Raw genomic sequence first — 18,465 nt, 5'->3', positions numbered from 1 at the left:
ATGAGGGCAGAATGGTAAATGTGATCTGTATGGACTTCAGTAAGGCGTTCGACAAGGTTCCCCATGGGAGACTGATTAGCAAGGTTAGATCTCACAGAATGCATGGAGAACTAGCCATTTGGACACAGAACTGGCTCAAAGGTAGAAGACAGAGGGTGGTGGTGGAGGGTTGTTTTTCAGACTGGAGGCCTGTGACCAGTGGAGTGCCACAAGGATCGGTGCTGGGTCCTCTACTTTTTGTCATTTACATAAATGATTTGGATGTGAGCATAAGAGGTATAGTTATTAAGTTTGCAGATGACACCAAAATTGGAGGTGTAGTGGACGGCGAAGAAGGTTACCTCAGATTACAACAGGATCTGGACCAGATGGGCCAATGGGTTGAGAAGTGGCAGATGGAGTTTAATTCAGATAAATGCAAGGTGCTGCATTTTGGGAAAGCAAATCTTAGCAGGACTTATACACTTATTGGTAAAGTCATAGGGAATGTTGCTGAACAAAGAGACTTTGGAGTGCAGGTTCATAGCTCCTTGAAAGTGAAGTCACAGGTAGATAGGATAATGAAGAAGCCGTTTATAGTATGCTTTCCTTTATTGGTCAGAGTATTGAGTATAGAAGTTGCGGCTGTACAGGACATTGGTTAGGCCACTGTTGGAATATTGCATGCAATTGTGGTCTCCTTCCTATCAGAAAGATGTTGTGAAACTTGAAAGGATTCAGAAAAGATTTACAAGGATGTTGCTAGGGTTTGAGGATGTGAGCTATAGGGAGAGGCTGAACAGATTGGGGCTGTTTTCCCTGGAGCGACGGAGGCTGAGGGGTGAACTTATAGAAGTTTACAAAATTATGAGGGGCATGGATAGGGTAAATAGGCAAAGTCTTTTCCCTGGGGCTGGGGAGTCCAGAACTACAGGGCGTAGGTTTAGCGTGAGAGGGGAAAGATATAAAAGAGACCTAACGGGCAACTTTTTCACATAGAGGGCGGTACGTGTGTGGAATGAGCTGCCAGAGGGAGTGGTGGAGGCTGGTACAATTGCATCATTTAAGAGGCATTTGGATGGGTATATGAACAGGAAGGGTTTGGAGGGATATGGTCTGGGTGCTGGCAGGTGAGACTAGATTGAGTTGGAATATCTAGTCGGCATGCATGGGTTGGACCGAAGAATCTGTTTCCATACTGTACATCTCTATGACTCTATGAGATCTCCAGTGAGAGAATCGGTTAACATTTTGAGTCCAGTATGATTTCTTCTGGGAAAAAAATGGCTTCTTTCTTGAGTTCTGCTCCACGTATTTCACTTCCACTTTCACTGTGAATAGTATGTCTCTTAAGTATCATCTATGTTTATTCTTCCTGTCCAAAGGAATGGGAACTACAGCATTGTTACTGGCAGCTAGATGTCTGAGCCGAACTTTTGATGTGCAAAACCAAGACCTTAACTATATGCTGCACTAATCTGTATGAACTTCAACAACTTTAAATAACAGTACAAATCAGCAAACATTTCTGCAAACTCAACAACAGTCAATGGACATCAATCAACAACTAACCTGAGAGTGGATCATGATCCTTTTAAGTACCACTGGTGGGAGGGCTTCCCTGCTGTGGAGCAAAATGACTGAATAGCACTTAAAGCAGCAGAGCTATGGAGCCAAACGTATTGCAAGATAACAAATCAAAAAGATGACTAAGTGTAAAACTTGTGTGAATTTCTGAAATTGTTTTTGGCTCTCAAAACAATCAATGTTAAACCCCATGTGGAGATTAAAAAATTATTGAGAAACACATCTACTTTTTTTTATTAACAAGAAACAATGTAAGAGTTCACCCATTAGTTTCACACAATGGAAAATCTGCACCCAGGTTCACGTGGTCTTTAGTTGTTCAAACAAGTACCCATCATTAATGAAACCTAGTGGAGTGGTCAATACAGGATTCCACTTGGACAATAATTGACACCCGACTCATGTGAAAATGGGAGATCATGGCAGATTCAACACCGCAGTTTGTGGAACATCAAGAATAATTGCTGGAGGAAGGATAGCTAAGAAACAACTACAGGAATGTTGAAGTAGTTATTCATACTACTGCCTTGATGTAGATATTCTTGCTTTAACAGTTGTACATATTTATTGAAGGTACCTTTAAATTTGCACAAACTCTTAATATGTAATGTTAAATCATCAAAGATACTGACTGATCAATAAATGGAGCAATGTGACTTTTTTTTCACTCTCTATTCTTAGGTTCACGCAATGTCAAAAATTATTTCCTAACATCCCATTAAAAGTTGCAAAAATCCCTTGATTTCAATTGCTTATTGTGATAAAGCAATCCATGCTAAAAAGAACCTGTCTCCATAAACAAATGTCTTCTAATTTATTCCTATCTCTTAGTAACACTTTTTAAATTGATTATTTGACTCCAAGAGCTTGTTGTCATTTATATAAATGATTCAGAACCCTTGAGCTGTTCAGGGAGAGGTGGGTACCACAGGAAGTGGAGTGTATTATTTCCCCCTCCAACTCTATTTTGATTTAATCCCTGCCCTCCCCTTCATTGTTTGAACACACTTCATTGCCATCTAAGAAGGGCAGTGCTTGTCACTGGCCACTTGGGTATTTCCTTTCTTCCTGGTGGTGGAAATCGAATAAAGAGTTTTATACCTTGTGTCTTTCATTGTGTCTCACACCTGTACACACTCAACATGGGTGCTGGGGAAAATATAAGCGAAATATATATATATATATATATAAACAGGAGATTTAGAATCAGCTCAATCTAAGGGACTGAATCTGTGCTAGCTGGTGCTGCAGTCAGTGTGTTACTGCTGTTGTTGGTTTCTGCTTTTCTTTCGGAGAAGGAGAGTTTTCTCTTTCTTTCTCCTTGTTGAGGGAAGACATTTATTCCTTTGGTTTTTTAAAATTGTTTTTTGTTGTGTTTATTTTATTCTTTTCAAAAAAGAAGATAAGGGAAAAAAATAAATGATTTGAATGTGAATATAGGAGGAATGGTGAGCAAGTTTGCAGATGACACCAAAATTGGTGGTGCAGTCGACAGTGAAGAGGGTTATCTCAAAGTACAATGCAATATTGATCAGATGAGCCAATGGTCTAAGGAGTGGCAGGTGGAGTTTGATTTAGATAAATGTGAGGTGCTGCATTTTGTGAAAGCAAATTAGGGCATGACTTATACACTTAATGGTCGGGTCCTGGGTGGTGTTGCCAAATTAAGAGAGATTGGAGTGCTGGTTCATAGTGCCTTGAAAGTGGAGTTGTGGGTAGACAGGATAGTGAAGAAGGCTTGCCTTTATTGGTCAGTGCGTTGACTGTAGAAGTTGGGAGGTCAGTTTGAGGCTGCATTGGTTAGGGCACTTTTGGAATACTACGTTCAATTCTGGTGTCCCTGCTATGGGAAAGATGTTGTTTTATCTTGAAAGGGTTCAGAAAAGATTTACAAGCATGTTGATAGGATTGAAAGCTTTGAGCTTTAGGAAGATGCTGAATAGGCTGGGGCTATTTTCACTGGTGTGTTGGAGGCTGAAAGGTGACCTTGTAGAGGTTTTTATAAAATCATGAGGGGCATGGATAGGGTGAAGAGTCAAGGTCTTTTTATCAGGGTAGGAGAGTCCAAAACTAAATGGCATAGGTTTAAGGTAGGAGGGGAACGATTTAAAAGGAACCTAAAGGACAATGTTTTCATGCAGAGGTGTATGTATGGAATGAGCTACCAGAGGAAGTGGTGGAGGCTGGTGCAATTATAACATTTAAAAGGCATCTGGAGGGGTACATGAATAGTAAGGGTGTAGAAAGATATGGACCCAATGCTGGCAAATGGGACTGGATTAATTTAGGATATCTTCTTGGCATGGAAGCAAGGAAATGGCTTTTCTTGATAATTCTGTTAAAGCCTTCTTTGCTTCAGGTTTCAGCTTATAATGATAATTTCTTATCACTAATATTACCTTATTTTACTGTAATACACTTTCTTTGATAGATGCCCAAAACTAGCCTTAGAATGCTAAGGAGAAAATGAGGATTACAGATGCTAGAGATCAGAGTCAAAACATATGATGCTGAAAACACACAGCAGGTCAGGCAGCATCCGAGGAGCAGGAGAGCTAACATTTTGGGCATAAGACTTTCATTAGGCTTCCTAATTTCTGATAAAGGGCTTATGCACAAAACATTGACTCTCCTGCTCCTCAGATGCTGTCTCACCTGCTGTGCTTTTCCAGTACCAAACTTTTTCACTTGGAATGCTAAGGCTTAACTTTAGCATTTGCAAATTTATCATAAATTGACAGATTTTTGCATTAAAACTAGTGGTGATGCTAACTCTGCTCACATTCACTAAAAGGTGAATTGAGGAGCAACTTCCAGTAACTATACATGAGCCATTAAATGTGGAAATCAGAAGTTATGATAAGATGTTGTGCTCCTCCAGTTATAACAGTATCTCTGTGCAACGCCTGACTAAAATGTATTACGGTTATTTTGCTTTCCTGACAGCAGGAAACTAAACTACAAGAAAAAAGTCCATTCCACAATAAATACCCACTTAATGACATGCTAAGTAATACCCAAAAACCTTTCACTAATGAAAATGACATTTCATAAAATGTGAACTATTAATTTCTGCTGGAAATTTAGAGAAATATGTTTTATTTTTCTTCTTTCAATCTCTTTTGTCTCTCTCCCTTTGTCTATTCTTCTTTCATCTCTTCACATTCTGTACCTTATTTGACACTGAATTAAATATTCCAGCTGATTCTAGTCTACGTTCTGCAGTGATTATCAACGATTCCTCAATCTGATTTGTAAAGGATGGCTGTCAAAAATCCAACACCGGTACTTTAGTTATTTTAATCAATTTATTTGGACATATTCTAACTCACTTCCCAGGTAAGTGGGACTTAAATCCCAGATCTTCTAGATACCACCACCATACTACAAAAGCCTCTATGGTTACTTTTTACACTAGTGTTTCCTTAATTGTGCCACTAGGAGGATTATCAGTTCATCTGTGATTGCATTAAATGCTGGAGCAGACTTGCTGGGCTGAATGATTTTCTTCTACTCCTGTGTCTTATGATCTTATGGTTATTTTGAAGTAAAGAAGTTGAAGAATATTTAGCCCAGTCAACAACTTTCAGCTGAGATACCAGTCAGGTAAATTCGAAGTTGAATGTGACATGAAGTTCCCTTTCCTGTATTCTGCAATTTTATGATTTCCTACAAAGCATTAGAGTCATAGAGCATGGAAATAGACCCTTTGGTCCAACTCACCTATACATCCCAATCTGACGTAGTCTTATTTTCCAGGATTTGGCCTCTAAACCCTTCCTATTCATATACCCATCCAGATACCTTTTCATAGACTAATAAAATCCCTACAGTATGGAAGCAGGCCATTCAGCCTATTGAGGCCACAACAACACTCCAAAGAGCATCCCACCCACCCTCTACCAGTAACCCTGCATTTCCCATGGCTAATCGACCTAGCCTGCACATCTTTGGATACTATGGGCAATTTTTAGCATGGCCAGTCCACCGAACCTGCACATCTTTGTGCAGGTCCTCCAGAGGACCAGAGGAAACCCATACAGATATGGGGAGAATGTGCTAAGTTGACACACATAGTTGCCCAAGGCTGGAATTGAACTGTGAGGTAATAGTGCTAACCACTGAGACACCATATCGCCTCACCTCCTCTGACAGCTTGTTCCATACATGCACCACACACCCTCTACATGAAAAAGTTAACCTTAGGCCCTTTTTGAATCTTTCCCCTCTCACCTTAAACCTATGCCTTTTCTAATTTTGGACTCCTCAACCTTCAGAAATAGACCTTGGCTATTCACTCTATCCATGCCCCTCATGATTTTATAATCATCTATAAAGTCACCCCTCAACTTCCAAAACTCCAAAGAAAGAAGCCAAGCTTATTCAGCCTCTCCCTGTAACTGAAAATCCTCCAATCCCGGCAACATCCTTGTAAATCTTTTTTGCATGCTTTCAAGTTTAGCAATATTCTCGCTATAGATTGGCAACGAGAATTGTTTGGAATATTCTAAAAGTATCGTAACCAATGTCCTGTACAGCTGCAACATGACAACTCAACTCCTGTGCTCAATGTTCTGACCAATGAAGGCAATTAAGTCCAGTGCCTTCTTTACTCTGTTATCTACCTATGGCTCCAGGAACTATGGCCATTGTCCAAGTCATTCAGAATGTGTTGTCAATTTACCATCAATTAGTAGATAATGAGAGCTCATTTTATGCCATTGGCCCATGTAAGTTTGATGGTAGATTAAGATTATCCCAAAATCTGTTTTTTGCCTTTCTTATTTTCCAGGGCAGGATGATTTTACTTGCTAATAACTTTCTAAGAATTGATTTACTTTGTATTAACAAGTCATAATACTTTACCTTTGGCTAATCAAAAGAAGACTTCAAATTTTGACTTAGCGTCCTCAATTCTGAGGCTGTTTTCTGAATTTGAAATTCCATTGCCAGAAACTCAAAGTATTCACACTGACCACTGGAATTGTTTTCAAAAACTCATTACTGTGAAACACAATGTGCAACAAGAGAAAACGAAACATCCAGATTCTAACCACCTGTTTTCTGGTTTATTTTCAAGAAAATACATTGAATTGGTTCCCAATTGGAGCAATGAATACATTCCAAAATAACAAACACGCTTTACCAGCTGTTAATACTGTTCTCTTGAGGCTCACAAATGAAGATCAGTAAATGCTACGTTAACATTTGTTATTTGAATAGCACGACTACCACAAGAATGAAATAGGTGTTTTCCAGGCACCTGCTGAAATACATCAACCAAATTTAAAGGAACCTATCCTTTGAGCTCAAAATGTAAAATAAACCATCATTTAGGTGCCAACCACCAGTGCAAGGTTGTTCTATTTTTCCATAAATCTTTAGAAGGAAATAAAAGTCACTACTTACTGGATCTTGCCACTTTAGATGTATCAAATGGAATGGAAAACAACTGTTTAATTGCAAACCTGAAAACGTCTGAATCAAATGTTTAACAAATCAATGTAGTATTTTATTTGGTGTCGGGCCAGCATGTTTTTTACACTTGGCCATGTCTTATGCCTCATAATAATTAGAAATGGAACAGAAGGCAGAAATTGTGAACCATTTATTTTTCTCTATTGAAAAAAAAATCTTCACTTACTGAGAATTCTTCTATCCTATCAGGAGCATTTTAACATCTAATTAAATGTTGGGTTTATCTCATTTGAGAAAACACATTCATTACAAAATACTCATTAAGGCTCCACAACATTACACTTTTCATCTCTTCTCTGGTAAGACTAGTACTGTTCTCTTGCAGAGTAAGTCACTTGAGAAGACCAAGCATTAAGCAATATTGAAATCTTTGAATCTGTACATGGTGGATTTTTGCTTGTTCAATAAACGCAGGAAATCATGATGCACTAATATAGTGCAATTGTTCCACAGAATGTTCAATAATTCCTTTCAGGCCAGAGTAATTGTTGAGTAATAAGCAGTATTTGCCTTCAGAAATGCACTTACAGACAGCAGGTTGTAAATGCAATAAGTGATTTCTTTTAAATTGTCTTCATACCTTTGTGTTAGGAACTCTATGCAAATTTTTCTCACATTTGTTAAGAAGAAAAATGAACAAGAAATGCTGTTTAATCAGTCTTGGCTTTCATTTCATAAACTAAACATTTTAAAGAATGAATACAATTTTAATAGCCATTTTCAGTCATGTTGTGTTCCTGACTTTCACGTATCTATATTAAGAGCACATTTGGAGATTCTGAAAATTGTTTCTCCCCTCAGGAATGATATGGTTTGAGACATTCCTCAAGGCTACTTTTGAAGTTTGTCTTCTTTGCTCATGCTTGTGACACTGAAGTAAGTTTAAGGCTTCTGTCATTCCACCTAATATGAACAGAACAAAGGAAGAGTTTCTTTTCCTGAACTCATTACATGTCCATATCACCATCATAGGCTAAAGTCAGAGGTTTCTGCTGGGGAGCTGGACGAGTCTGCTGTTTTGGTTTCTTGCTGTGAAGGAGAAACAATTATAACAATGATTAATTGTGCTCAAACTTCGATATTGTGGATAAATAGAAATATAACTAAATTTAATACAGATCCACATGCGGTATATCAATCCTAAGAGAAACAAACAGTAACAATTAGACTAGATTACTTACAGTATGGAAACAGGCCCTTCAGCCCAAAAGTCCACACTGACCCTCCAAAGAGCAACCCACCCAGGCCTATTCTGCTGCATTTACCCCTTCATCTAACACTATGGGCAACTTAGCATGGCCAATTCACCTAACCTGCACATCTTTGGACTGTGGGAGGAAATGGGAGCACCCGGAGGAAACCCACGCAGACACAGGGAGAATGTGCAAACTCCACACAGACAGTTGCCCAAGGTGGGAATTGAACCAGGTCCCTGGTGCTGTGAGGCAGCAGTGCTAACCACTGAGCCACCATGCCACCCCTGAGCCACCATGCCACCCAATATACTGCTTGAATTTCCGATGAGGTCTAATACTACATTGCATTAATCATGAATGTTTGGCTAGTTATACTGCAAACTGCTTAGTTTGCATGCGTAGAAAATTGTACTGTTAAGCAATAACTTGTTTCAATTTTACTTTTTGTGTGGGATGAGAGGAGAATCAAATTTCTCCCAACAATGAAACAGTAATTATATGAAGTATAACAAATAATAAATCAAGCCATTTCTTAAATCTGACAATGGATTGGGTACTCAATATGAGGTGAATCATAAGCAGAACTTAAACTCCAGGGCAGGTAACTAGAGGACCTGGCAGGGAAGCATCTTATAGGTGCCCAGGAAGGTTCACTCCCTTTTCTTGTCCAAGCCTTATTCAAATAGAACACGTAACTTGTACGTTCCAAAGACACATCTAGTAAAAAAAAATGGTGGGACAGTTTGTCCAACAGCAAGGCAAGTGCTCGGGAGTTCAGGAAAGTTGCAGAAATGGTAGGAAGCAGAGGGTGATAGTAGAATGATGTTTGTCAGATTGGAGGCCTGTGAGTAGTGGAGTACCACAAAGGTCAGTGCTGGGCCCATTCCTGTTTGTTATCTGTATCAATGATTTGGATAACAATGTACAAGGCATGATTAATAAGTTTGCTGATGACACTAAAATAGGCAGTGGTATGGACAGTGAGGAATGTTATCAGAAATTACAGTAGGATCTTGATCAGCTGGGGATGTGGGCTGAAAAATGACAAATGGGGTTTAATATAGATAAGTGTGAGATCTTGCAGTTTGGAAAGTTCAATCAAGGTAGGAGTTTCATGGTGAATGGTAGGGTCTTAAGGAGGGTAGTGGAACAGAGGTATCTTGGAGTTTAGGTTCACAGTTCTCTGAAAATGGAGGCATAGGTAGACAGGGCAATGAAGAAGGCTTTTGGCCCACTAATCTTCATCAGTTAGGGCATTGAATATCGAAGTTGGGAAGTTATATTGCAGTTGTACTGGACATTGGTGAGATATTGGTTGGATAAAACTTGGAGTATTGTACTGAGTTTGGTCACCTTGCTATAGGAAGGATGTTATTAAGCTGGAAAAAGTGCAGAAGAAATTTCCAAGGATGTTGCCTGAACTCAATTGTCTGAGTTAAAGGGAGCAGTTAGACAAGTTAGGACCTTTTGCTCTAGATTGTAGACACTGAGGGGATTCTTATGGAGGTGTATAAGATCATGATAGGTATGACAGAGTGAATACACTCAGTCCTTTTTCCAGGGTTGGGGAATCAAGGATTAGAGGGTATCAGTTTAAGGTTAGAGGAGGAAAAATAAAAAGGGAACCTGATAGGCAACTTTTTTACACAGAGGATGGTATGCATGTGGAATGAGCTGTCAGCAGAATTGGTCGAGGCAGGTATTTTAACAAAAGGTTTAGCAGGATATGGGCCAAGTGCAGGGAAATGGGGTTAGCGTGGATGGACATTTTGGTCAGCATGGACCAGTTTGGGCTAATGGACCTGTCTCTGTGCTGCAGGACTCTATTACTCTAAATACAGAACATAAATAACCTGGTTCAGGAGCAGTTTAAACTATTTTGCTGGAGCAACGCCTGCACATCCTATGCCAAAAAAATTAATTTTGTTTATGATTTGGAGGTGCTGGTGTTCGACTAGGGTGTACAAAGTTAAAAATCATCCAGCACCAGAGTATAGTCCAACAGGTTTATTTGGAAGCACTAGTTTTTGGAGTGCTGCTCCCTCAACAGGTTCACAATCTGGTGTTGTGTGATTTTTAACTTTATTTTTGTTTAACATCACTTGGAAGATGGAATTCACACTAGATTATATTTATGGTTCTGGAAATCTTTCTCTGTAACAGAATCCTGATTTGTATAGCCTCTTGAGACTTTCATCAAAGGCAGGTGGGAAATTAGCTGCCTATCTGTGGGATAGTTATGGGCCAGCAAAATAATAGATGTACAGTTTTGATCATAATTCCTGGGCTGCCTACTTTTTTTCGGGAAGATGAAGCATAAATCCTTACATATATTAAAATAGATATCAAAAAAAGTAATACATTTCATTGCAGATGAAGGAGTTCTGTTATAGAATTATACAGGATGCATGGCAGACTGAAACTATTTTTCTAGTAAACGATGCCATATACCTGATAATTTATGTTTATATTTTAAAACCGGATTTAAGAATGGAAGCTTGGCATGCCGCAGTCTTATGTGAATTGGTAACTCATCAATGTTCTCCATTACTGTTTAACAAATCTGCTTGGGTGTGTCAAGTAAATCAAGTCATCAGGTGCCAATAAACAAACCAATTTTGTGTTTTATTGAGCATCCCATGAATCTGGCTGACTCTGATCTGTCCAAATAACAATTTCATTCTTTGGCAGTCTTGTTAAAACAAATATTTGGTTTGCCATGTTATAATACAATTTGGAAACAATGCCTTTATCTGAACTTTTATTATATTTGCTTTACAGAATACATTATTCATCAAGATTTCCAAAACTAGGTTTGAAACAAACAATAAACATTGTTGTCAATTAGGTAAAATGTCACTTAACATGCCTTGGGCACTTAAATAAGGATTTAGTCATGATTATTGGTGTATATTTTGACATTATAAATAAAAATAACATTTGAAGTAAAAGTTGCTGATGCTTACCAGACCAGATATGAAAGGACAGTAATGAAGATAATGAGGACTACCATAGCAGCAGACACTCCATACACCCAGACCTTTGGTTTACCATCTGTCAAAGAAAATGATAAAAAAAATACAATAAAGGATTAAGTGTAAGTGGACCTAATACTTAAAAGGAAAAGTAGTTTTTTTTAAGCAACTTGCAGAGAACATCATAACTTCAAGCTGATTTTGTTGATTGGAAGATAGTTGTGAGTGAGGCAGGTCAGAGAAGGTTCATGAGGATGATCCCTGCTATGGGGGGATTATGTTATGGGCAAAGGTTGAACTGCTCAGGACCCCACTCATTAGAGTTTAGAAGAATGAGAGATGAAGCATAAGGAATTCTTAAGGGAGTTGAAAGGATAACTGCTGAGAGGATGTTTTCTATTATGGAAGATTCCAGGACCAGAGGACATTGTCTCAGAATAAAGGGGCATCAAATGAAGACTGACATGAGGAAGAGTTTCTTTCTTCAGAGGGCTGAAAGCCTTTGGGACTCCTTGCCACAGTGAGCTGTGGGGGCAGAGTCCGCTTCTACATTTAAAGCTCAAATAATCAAGGGATCAAAGATTATGGTAAAAACACAGGAAAGTCGAAGTCAGGAATGTCAAATCAGCCATGGTCGTACTGAATGGTGGAGCAGGGTCAAAGGGCCAAATGGTCTATCCCCGTTCCTATTTCGAATGGTCCTATGGTCTTATGACAACTGTTTTGGCATTCACAATTCTTCAGGCTCTCTCTACATTAGTACCACATTTAAAGATCTGAGGCAGTACGTTACGTGTCAAAAGAAATAGCTGCAAAGGATATGCACCAGTTCAATAGAATTAAAAAAAATTATCAGTAACCTACACCAGAAAGCTGCAATTTCCCATTTCATTCAATGATAAGTGTTTGGTGTTCTATCATAATTGTGTTGTAAATATTCATTATAATTCTGGAATGAAAGCTTCTGGACTTTGAAAGGAAAATGTTTGATGCAGAGAGCCAGAACCCTGTCATTTAACTCTTAAGACAACAAGCCTGAATGCAGACAGTGAAATGAAAACCTTCCATTTGTGCTGACTGAGTTTATTTTTGTGAAATGAGCAATTTATATCCAAGACTAATGCCTGAATATAGAACTGTTATTTACCCTGACAATCCTTAACAGAAACCAAGGCGCTGAAGAAACTGGAAACCCTCAAACTGCTACATTATATGCTGACAACTTCTGATCTTTGGCTAAATTACTAGAATGGATACAATTTTAGGATTTCCTCTTAAGTGGTATACCAGCTTTAAACAGACAATCTTAAGCATTTAGATAAATGGGGGATACTGACAGCAAAAAACACCAGGGTCAAGTTTTTGGTTGTACCATCACATCCCACTTCCTTTCCATGTTATACATTACCTTTCCATCAGTGTTGCTGGGTCAATACTTTAGTATTCCCTGTCTTTAACCACTGTGGAAACAGTATCAATCAAATCGGCAATTTAAGAAGGATCAGAAACACCTTTTCAATACAAGGGAAATCCAACGAACATGATCTTTCCACCATTGTACAAATCCCAATGACACACTTTTTAATAAAAAGAATTATAATTATAATGTCCAGTTAATCTGCATTTGTAATATAAATACAAGAAATCATTTGTAGGTTGTATTTTATCATTTTGATTGCATTTGAGTGGAGAAAACAAATTTCACTCTCTGTACTTAGAGCACTTACCACCACCTTTTTTTAAAAGAGCTGATTAAATAGCTATTATATCAATCACTGGCAACTTAGGTTGGTGTAGAATGCTGCCACCAATCTTCTTTTTGACGCTCTTAACTGAACTTAAAATTGTGTTCAAAAGCCTCTTATGGGGCACATTAACAAAAATACATACCAACGATTTATGGAAACCTGTATAAGGAGAATAGAAACTAATCAAGTCAATATAATGCTTATCTGGGGTGATTATACACCAGGGACATAACTGTGAAAGAGAGACATGATGAAGGACTTATGACCGAAGCATTGATTCTCCTGCTCCTCGGATGCTGTCTGCCCGGCTGCGCTTTCCCAGCACCACACCACCCCACCACTTTGACCAGGCCCAGGTGCATTCCATGAGGAGGGTCTCTGATTAATCCACCCCTCCCCACTCAGGGTGCCCTTAGATCAAGAGTGTGGGGTTGAAGTGCAAAAAAAATTAAAAAGCAGTCCCTTTAAAAAACTAAAGAAGGGATTCTCCTTTCTATTCTGAGTCTATGGATCTATCTAACTGGCATTGCTAGAGGATAAAGCACAATGGAGTCTTAATGAGAACAGACACCTGTCGAACATAACAAGATGTAGTTTATTGCAAGGTAGCAATTGGTACCAGTTTTGTTGATGAGTTAGGCATGGCTACAAGACCTGTTAGGTACCAGAGATGGCATCTCTGTCTCAATCTGGGACCTGATGCCAAGGTCTTTCTTCTGCATCTAATAACTATGTAACATAATCAGATTGGCTGGAGCTTGGGCACCTTCACAATTAATAGTTTCAAAACCATTAAGTCATACTACAGTAGCCAACACATTTCAGTTATTTAAACAGCAAAGATGACAAAATAAGCTGTCTGTAAAGCTAACTACACACTGTGTGTTGTACTGCAATTCTTGTAAAGAATGTCTGTTGTTGGCACTTGGTTGTAAGAGATCCTCTTTGGGTAGATACACTGTAACTAACTCTTCTTGTAGTAAAGATAAAGTTGCCATAGTTTTACTGAACCATAGAGCTGCTCTCTCACTGGAGAGAAAAAACTGGTGGTGTTTTAACTTGAGCATCACTCCACCTCAGGTGAGGGGTGAAGCTGAGAAGGTGGGACCTTCCTGGTAACCTCAGCCAGAGTGGGAATTGAACCTGTGTTGCTGGTGTCACTCTGCATCACAAACCAGCTGTTCACCCAACCCATGTCTTCTTGGTAGTACTAGTCGAGAAGCTTATTAATGTTGAATAGTGAAGAATTAACCACTAATGAGCTTTTGTTAGAAAAGGCATATACTTGAGTAACAGAAAGTAGTTTATTGTTTAATAGTAGAATAGCATATTGTATTATCTTAAAACTGGTTAACTACATTACCACTTGGAAAGAGACATCGTTATCACCTGAGAGATCGTAACTACATTTATGCTGTATGATTGTATGCTGCAGAACTGACTAACAAAATGCAAAAAAAATGATTAGCACAGAATTGAACTACCCCCCACACACCCCCAGAGACAGTCATTTGTATATCAACTGGTGAAGCTATACCAGACTTTCCAGCTATACCAGACTTTCCAACTTTCATATACAACACATATTAACACAAGATTACCTTCATCAGCTTGCTTCATTCAGGTCTGTATTGGAATTAGCAATGCTGTACTTCATACCTGTGAAAGGTTGTGCCATACCAACATTAATAAGACCTTAAGACATAGGAGTGGATGTAAGGCCATTCGGCTCATCAAGTCCACTCCGCCATTCAATCATGGCTGATGGATGTTACCTGCACTCTTTCTGTCACCCTTAATTCCTTGCAAGATCAAGAATTTATCACTCTCTGCCTTGAAGACATTCAATGTCCCAGCCTCCACTGCGGTCTGTGGCAATGAATTCCACAGGCCCACCACTCTCTGGCTGAAGAAATGTCTCCTCATTTCCGTCTTAAATTGACCCCCTCTAATTCTAAGGCTGTGCCCACAGGTCCTAGTCTCCCCACCTAATGGAAACAAATTCCCAGGGTCCACCCTTTCTAAGCCATGCATTATCTTTTTAAGTTTCTATTTGATCTCCGTTCAACCTTCTAAACTCTAACGAATACAATCCCAGGATCTTCAGCTGCTCATCGTATGTTAGGCCTACTATTCCAGGGATCATCTATGTGAATCTCTGGTGGACATGCTCCAGTGCCAGTATGTCCTTCCTGAGGTGTGGGGCCCAAAATTGGACATAGTATTCCACATGGGGCCTAGCTAGAGCCTTATAAAGTCTCAGTAGCACATCACTGCTTTTATATTCCAACCTTCTTGAGATAAATGATAACATTACATTTGCTGTCTTAACCACGGACTCATTCTGAAAGTCAACCTTTAGAGAATCCTGGACTAGCACTCCCAGATCCTTTTGTACTTTGGCTTTATGAATTTTCTCACTGTTTAGAAAATAGTTCATGTCTATAAATCTTTTTTCCAAAGTGCAAGGCCTCGCATTTACTCATGTTGAATTTCATCAGTCATTTCCTGGACCACTCTCCTAAACTGTCTAAGTCTTTCTGCAGCCTCCCCACTTCCTCAGAACTACCTGCCTGTCCTCCTAAGTTCGTATCATTGGCAAACTTCGCCTGAATGCCCCCAGTCCCTTCATCCAGATCGTTAATATATAAAGTTAACAGCTGTGGCCCCAGCACTGAACCCTGTGAGACACCACTTGTCGCTAGCTGCCATTCCAAAAAAGAATCTTTTCATCCAAACTCTCTGCCTTCTGTCATACAGCCAATCATCAATCCATGCCCGTAGCTCATGTCGAAAACCATGGGCTCTCACCTTACTCAGCAGCCTCCTTTGAGGCACCTTATCAAACGCCTTTTGGAAGTCTAAATAGATAGTATCCACTGGGTTTTGCTGGTCTATCCCATTTGTTAGCTCTTCAATGAATTCTGACAGGTTTGTCAGGCATGACCTCCCCTTACTAAATCCATGCTGACTTGTTCTAATCCAACCCTACACTTCCAAGAATTTAGAAATCTCATCCTTAACAATGGATTCTAAAATTTTACCTACAACCGAGGTTAAGCTAATCAGCCCACAATCTTCCATCTTTTGTCTTGATCCTTTCTTGAACAAGGGTTACAACAGTGATTTTTCAATCATGTGAGACCTTCCCTGACTCCAGTGACTTTTGAAAAATCACAACCAACGCCTCTGCTATTTCCTCAGCCACCTCCCTCAGAACTCTAGGATGTAGCCCACGGGGGCCAGGAGAGTTAGCAATTTATCTAGCACTTTCTCTTATGTAATGGCTACCATACTCAACTCTGCCCCCGAGTCTTCTTAATTATTGGGATATTACTCATGTCTTCCACTGTGAAGACTGATGTAAAGTACTTATTAAGTTCTTCAGCTATTTACTTATCTCCCATCACTAGCCTTCCTGCATCAATTTGGAGCAGCCCAATTTATACTTTTGCCTCTCGTTTGTTTCTTATGCATTAAAAGAAACTTATACTATCATTTCTAATATTACTGGCTAGCTTACCTTCATATTTAATCCTCTCCTTCCTTATTTCTCTCATTGTTATCCACTGTTTTTTTTTGTAGCTTTTTCAATCTTTTGATTTCCCAGTGCTCTTTATAGGCTCTCTCTTTTTCTTTGATACATTTTCTGACTTCCTTTGTCAGCTATGGCTGCCTAATCTCCCCACCCCCTCCCCAGGTAATCTTTCTTTTCTTTGAGATGAACCTCTGTACTGTGTCCTCAATTATACCCAGAAACTCCTGCCATTGTTGCTCTACTGTCTTCCCCACTCGGCTCTGCTTCCAGTCAATTTTCATCAGTTCCTCTCTCATGCCCCTGTAATTACTTTTCTTATACTATAACATCATTACATCCAATTTTGCCTTCTCTCTTTCAAACTGCAGACCATATTATGATCGCTGCCTCCTAAGTGTAATGATATAATATGACGTCAGGATTTCTAACAATCAATGCTTCAGAGGTATAATCCTCAATTGCTGTGTTATTGTTTAGCTAACAAACATTCCATAAACAGTTAAGCGCCAGTTTTGCTTGGATTGAAATCTACCTTTTACTAGCCGGTTATATTCTTGAAACCCCCTACTCACTTTGTGAATGCATATTTCTGGATGTTGGCTTAACACATTCAGCACCTCATATCTCTACTTATCAAACCACTGCCATACACCACACTCCCTATTACACAGATCCTATCAGTAATGAGAGCACTGTCTTATTTTAATTGAAAATCATCAGGTTTTCAGTCATTTTAGACCCTTGAAATACAATTAAACAGAGCTAGGAACTACAAAATCATAACCAATCCCAACTTATGTCAACATTAAATTATATGCAACTCAGTACACGACTCATTTAATATTCTTTCTGTATGTGTCTTCACTTGACTTACCTAAATTAAATCACTTGTATCACTATCAATAACCAAGACTCTATAAATCATTTGGCAGCATTGCTGCTGAATTGTCCATAACTTTCTCTTTGTTCTGTCTAAATCTAATTCACCTACTTTCTAACAAGATAATTTAGTGCAACAGAAAATTCATACAAAATTTAGATAAAAGAAATGCCACCCAGTTAGAGGAATTACAATGCCTATCAGATCAATTAGGTAGAGAATTTACAACAGGGCAACCTATGGAAGCTCTGACTGAAACGACCTGCTTCAAAGATCCTCTGAATTGTATTAAAACAAAATACCACCACCACAAAAGGAAAGCAAGTCAGCAAACAATTTTACCTAAAGGCAGTACAATCTCAATAACAAAATGTGAGTCAGAACAGTGAGCCTACAGCACTGCACTGTTGCTTTCTGTTTTTTTGTGATATAGGAATATATATTCTGTAAGTTATTTACTTAGGGTTCAAGCTTGGAAAATAACTGAAAAATCTGATTAGTGATGCAAAATTTCAGCAGAAAGTGAAAGGATAATAGCTCATGGCGAACAGTCACATCTGAATTAAAATTAAGAGTTGTACCTTCAGGTCAATTATTGGTGCCATATAGCCTTAATACTCTCAATATGGAAGAATGATAGTGCATAAAAGTAGAAATTGAATATATGGTCTTCCGAGAGAATATTGTCATACTAACAGTTTTGATAAGATGTCTTTCTACACAAACCAGTTTGTTATATGGTCATGTCAGTTCAATTGTATAAGCATGATGATGGTACTCATGATGATGGTAACTGCTACCATTCTCTTTAAGTATAGGGACCTACACAGGCTGCTTTGTCGAGTGTGGTAGAGAAAACAAACATTTCATGGTTGGACAGGAAGGATCTCTATCTTGTTTGGAATGTTTGCGTACAACATTAAAATTGGTCAGGTAGTTGACAGGGAAGAGGCTACCTATAAACCACAGGATGCATCAATTATTTGATTGAGTAGGTGGAAAAGCAAGAACTGGAATTCAGTCTGGAGAAATGTGAGGTTATGCATTTTGGGAGGACAAAGAAAACAAGGGAATACACAACAAA

At 38.9% G+C, this 18,465-nt stretch overlaps 1 protein-coding gene across 3 annotated transcripts in view; it reads right to left on the bottom strand.

Moving 5' to 3' along the window:
* Window positions 1-6,613: 6,613 nt before the first annotated feature.
* Window positions 6,614-18,465, bottom strand: part of thsd7ba (thrombospondin, type I, domain containing 7Ba) — a 908,760-nt gene continuing 896,908 nt past the window's right edge. For all 3 annotated transcript variants that reach the window (XM_072579697.1, XM_072579699.1, XM_072579698.1), the window contains 2 exons: window positions 11,207-11,294; window positions 6,614-8,073 (listed from right to left, as the gene is read on the bottom strand). In XM_072579697.1, coding sequence (XP_072435798.1) covers window positions 7,992-8,073; window positions 11,207-11,294 — 170 coding nt within the window. In that variant the 3' untranslated portion in view covers window positions 6,614-7,991. The remainder of the gene's footprint in view (window positions 8,074-11,206; window positions 11,295-18,465) is intronic.

This window comes from Chiloscyllium punctatum, chromosome 10 (assembly GCF_047496795.1).
Source record: "Chiloscyllium punctatum isolate Juve2018m chromosome 10, sChiPun1.3, whole genome shotgun sequence".
Lineage (NCBI taxonomy): Eukaryota > Metazoa > Chordata > Chondrichthyes > Orectolobiformes > Hemiscylliidae > Chiloscyllium > Chiloscyllium punctatum.
This window is presented reverse-complemented; position numbering and strand designations above follow the sequence as displayed.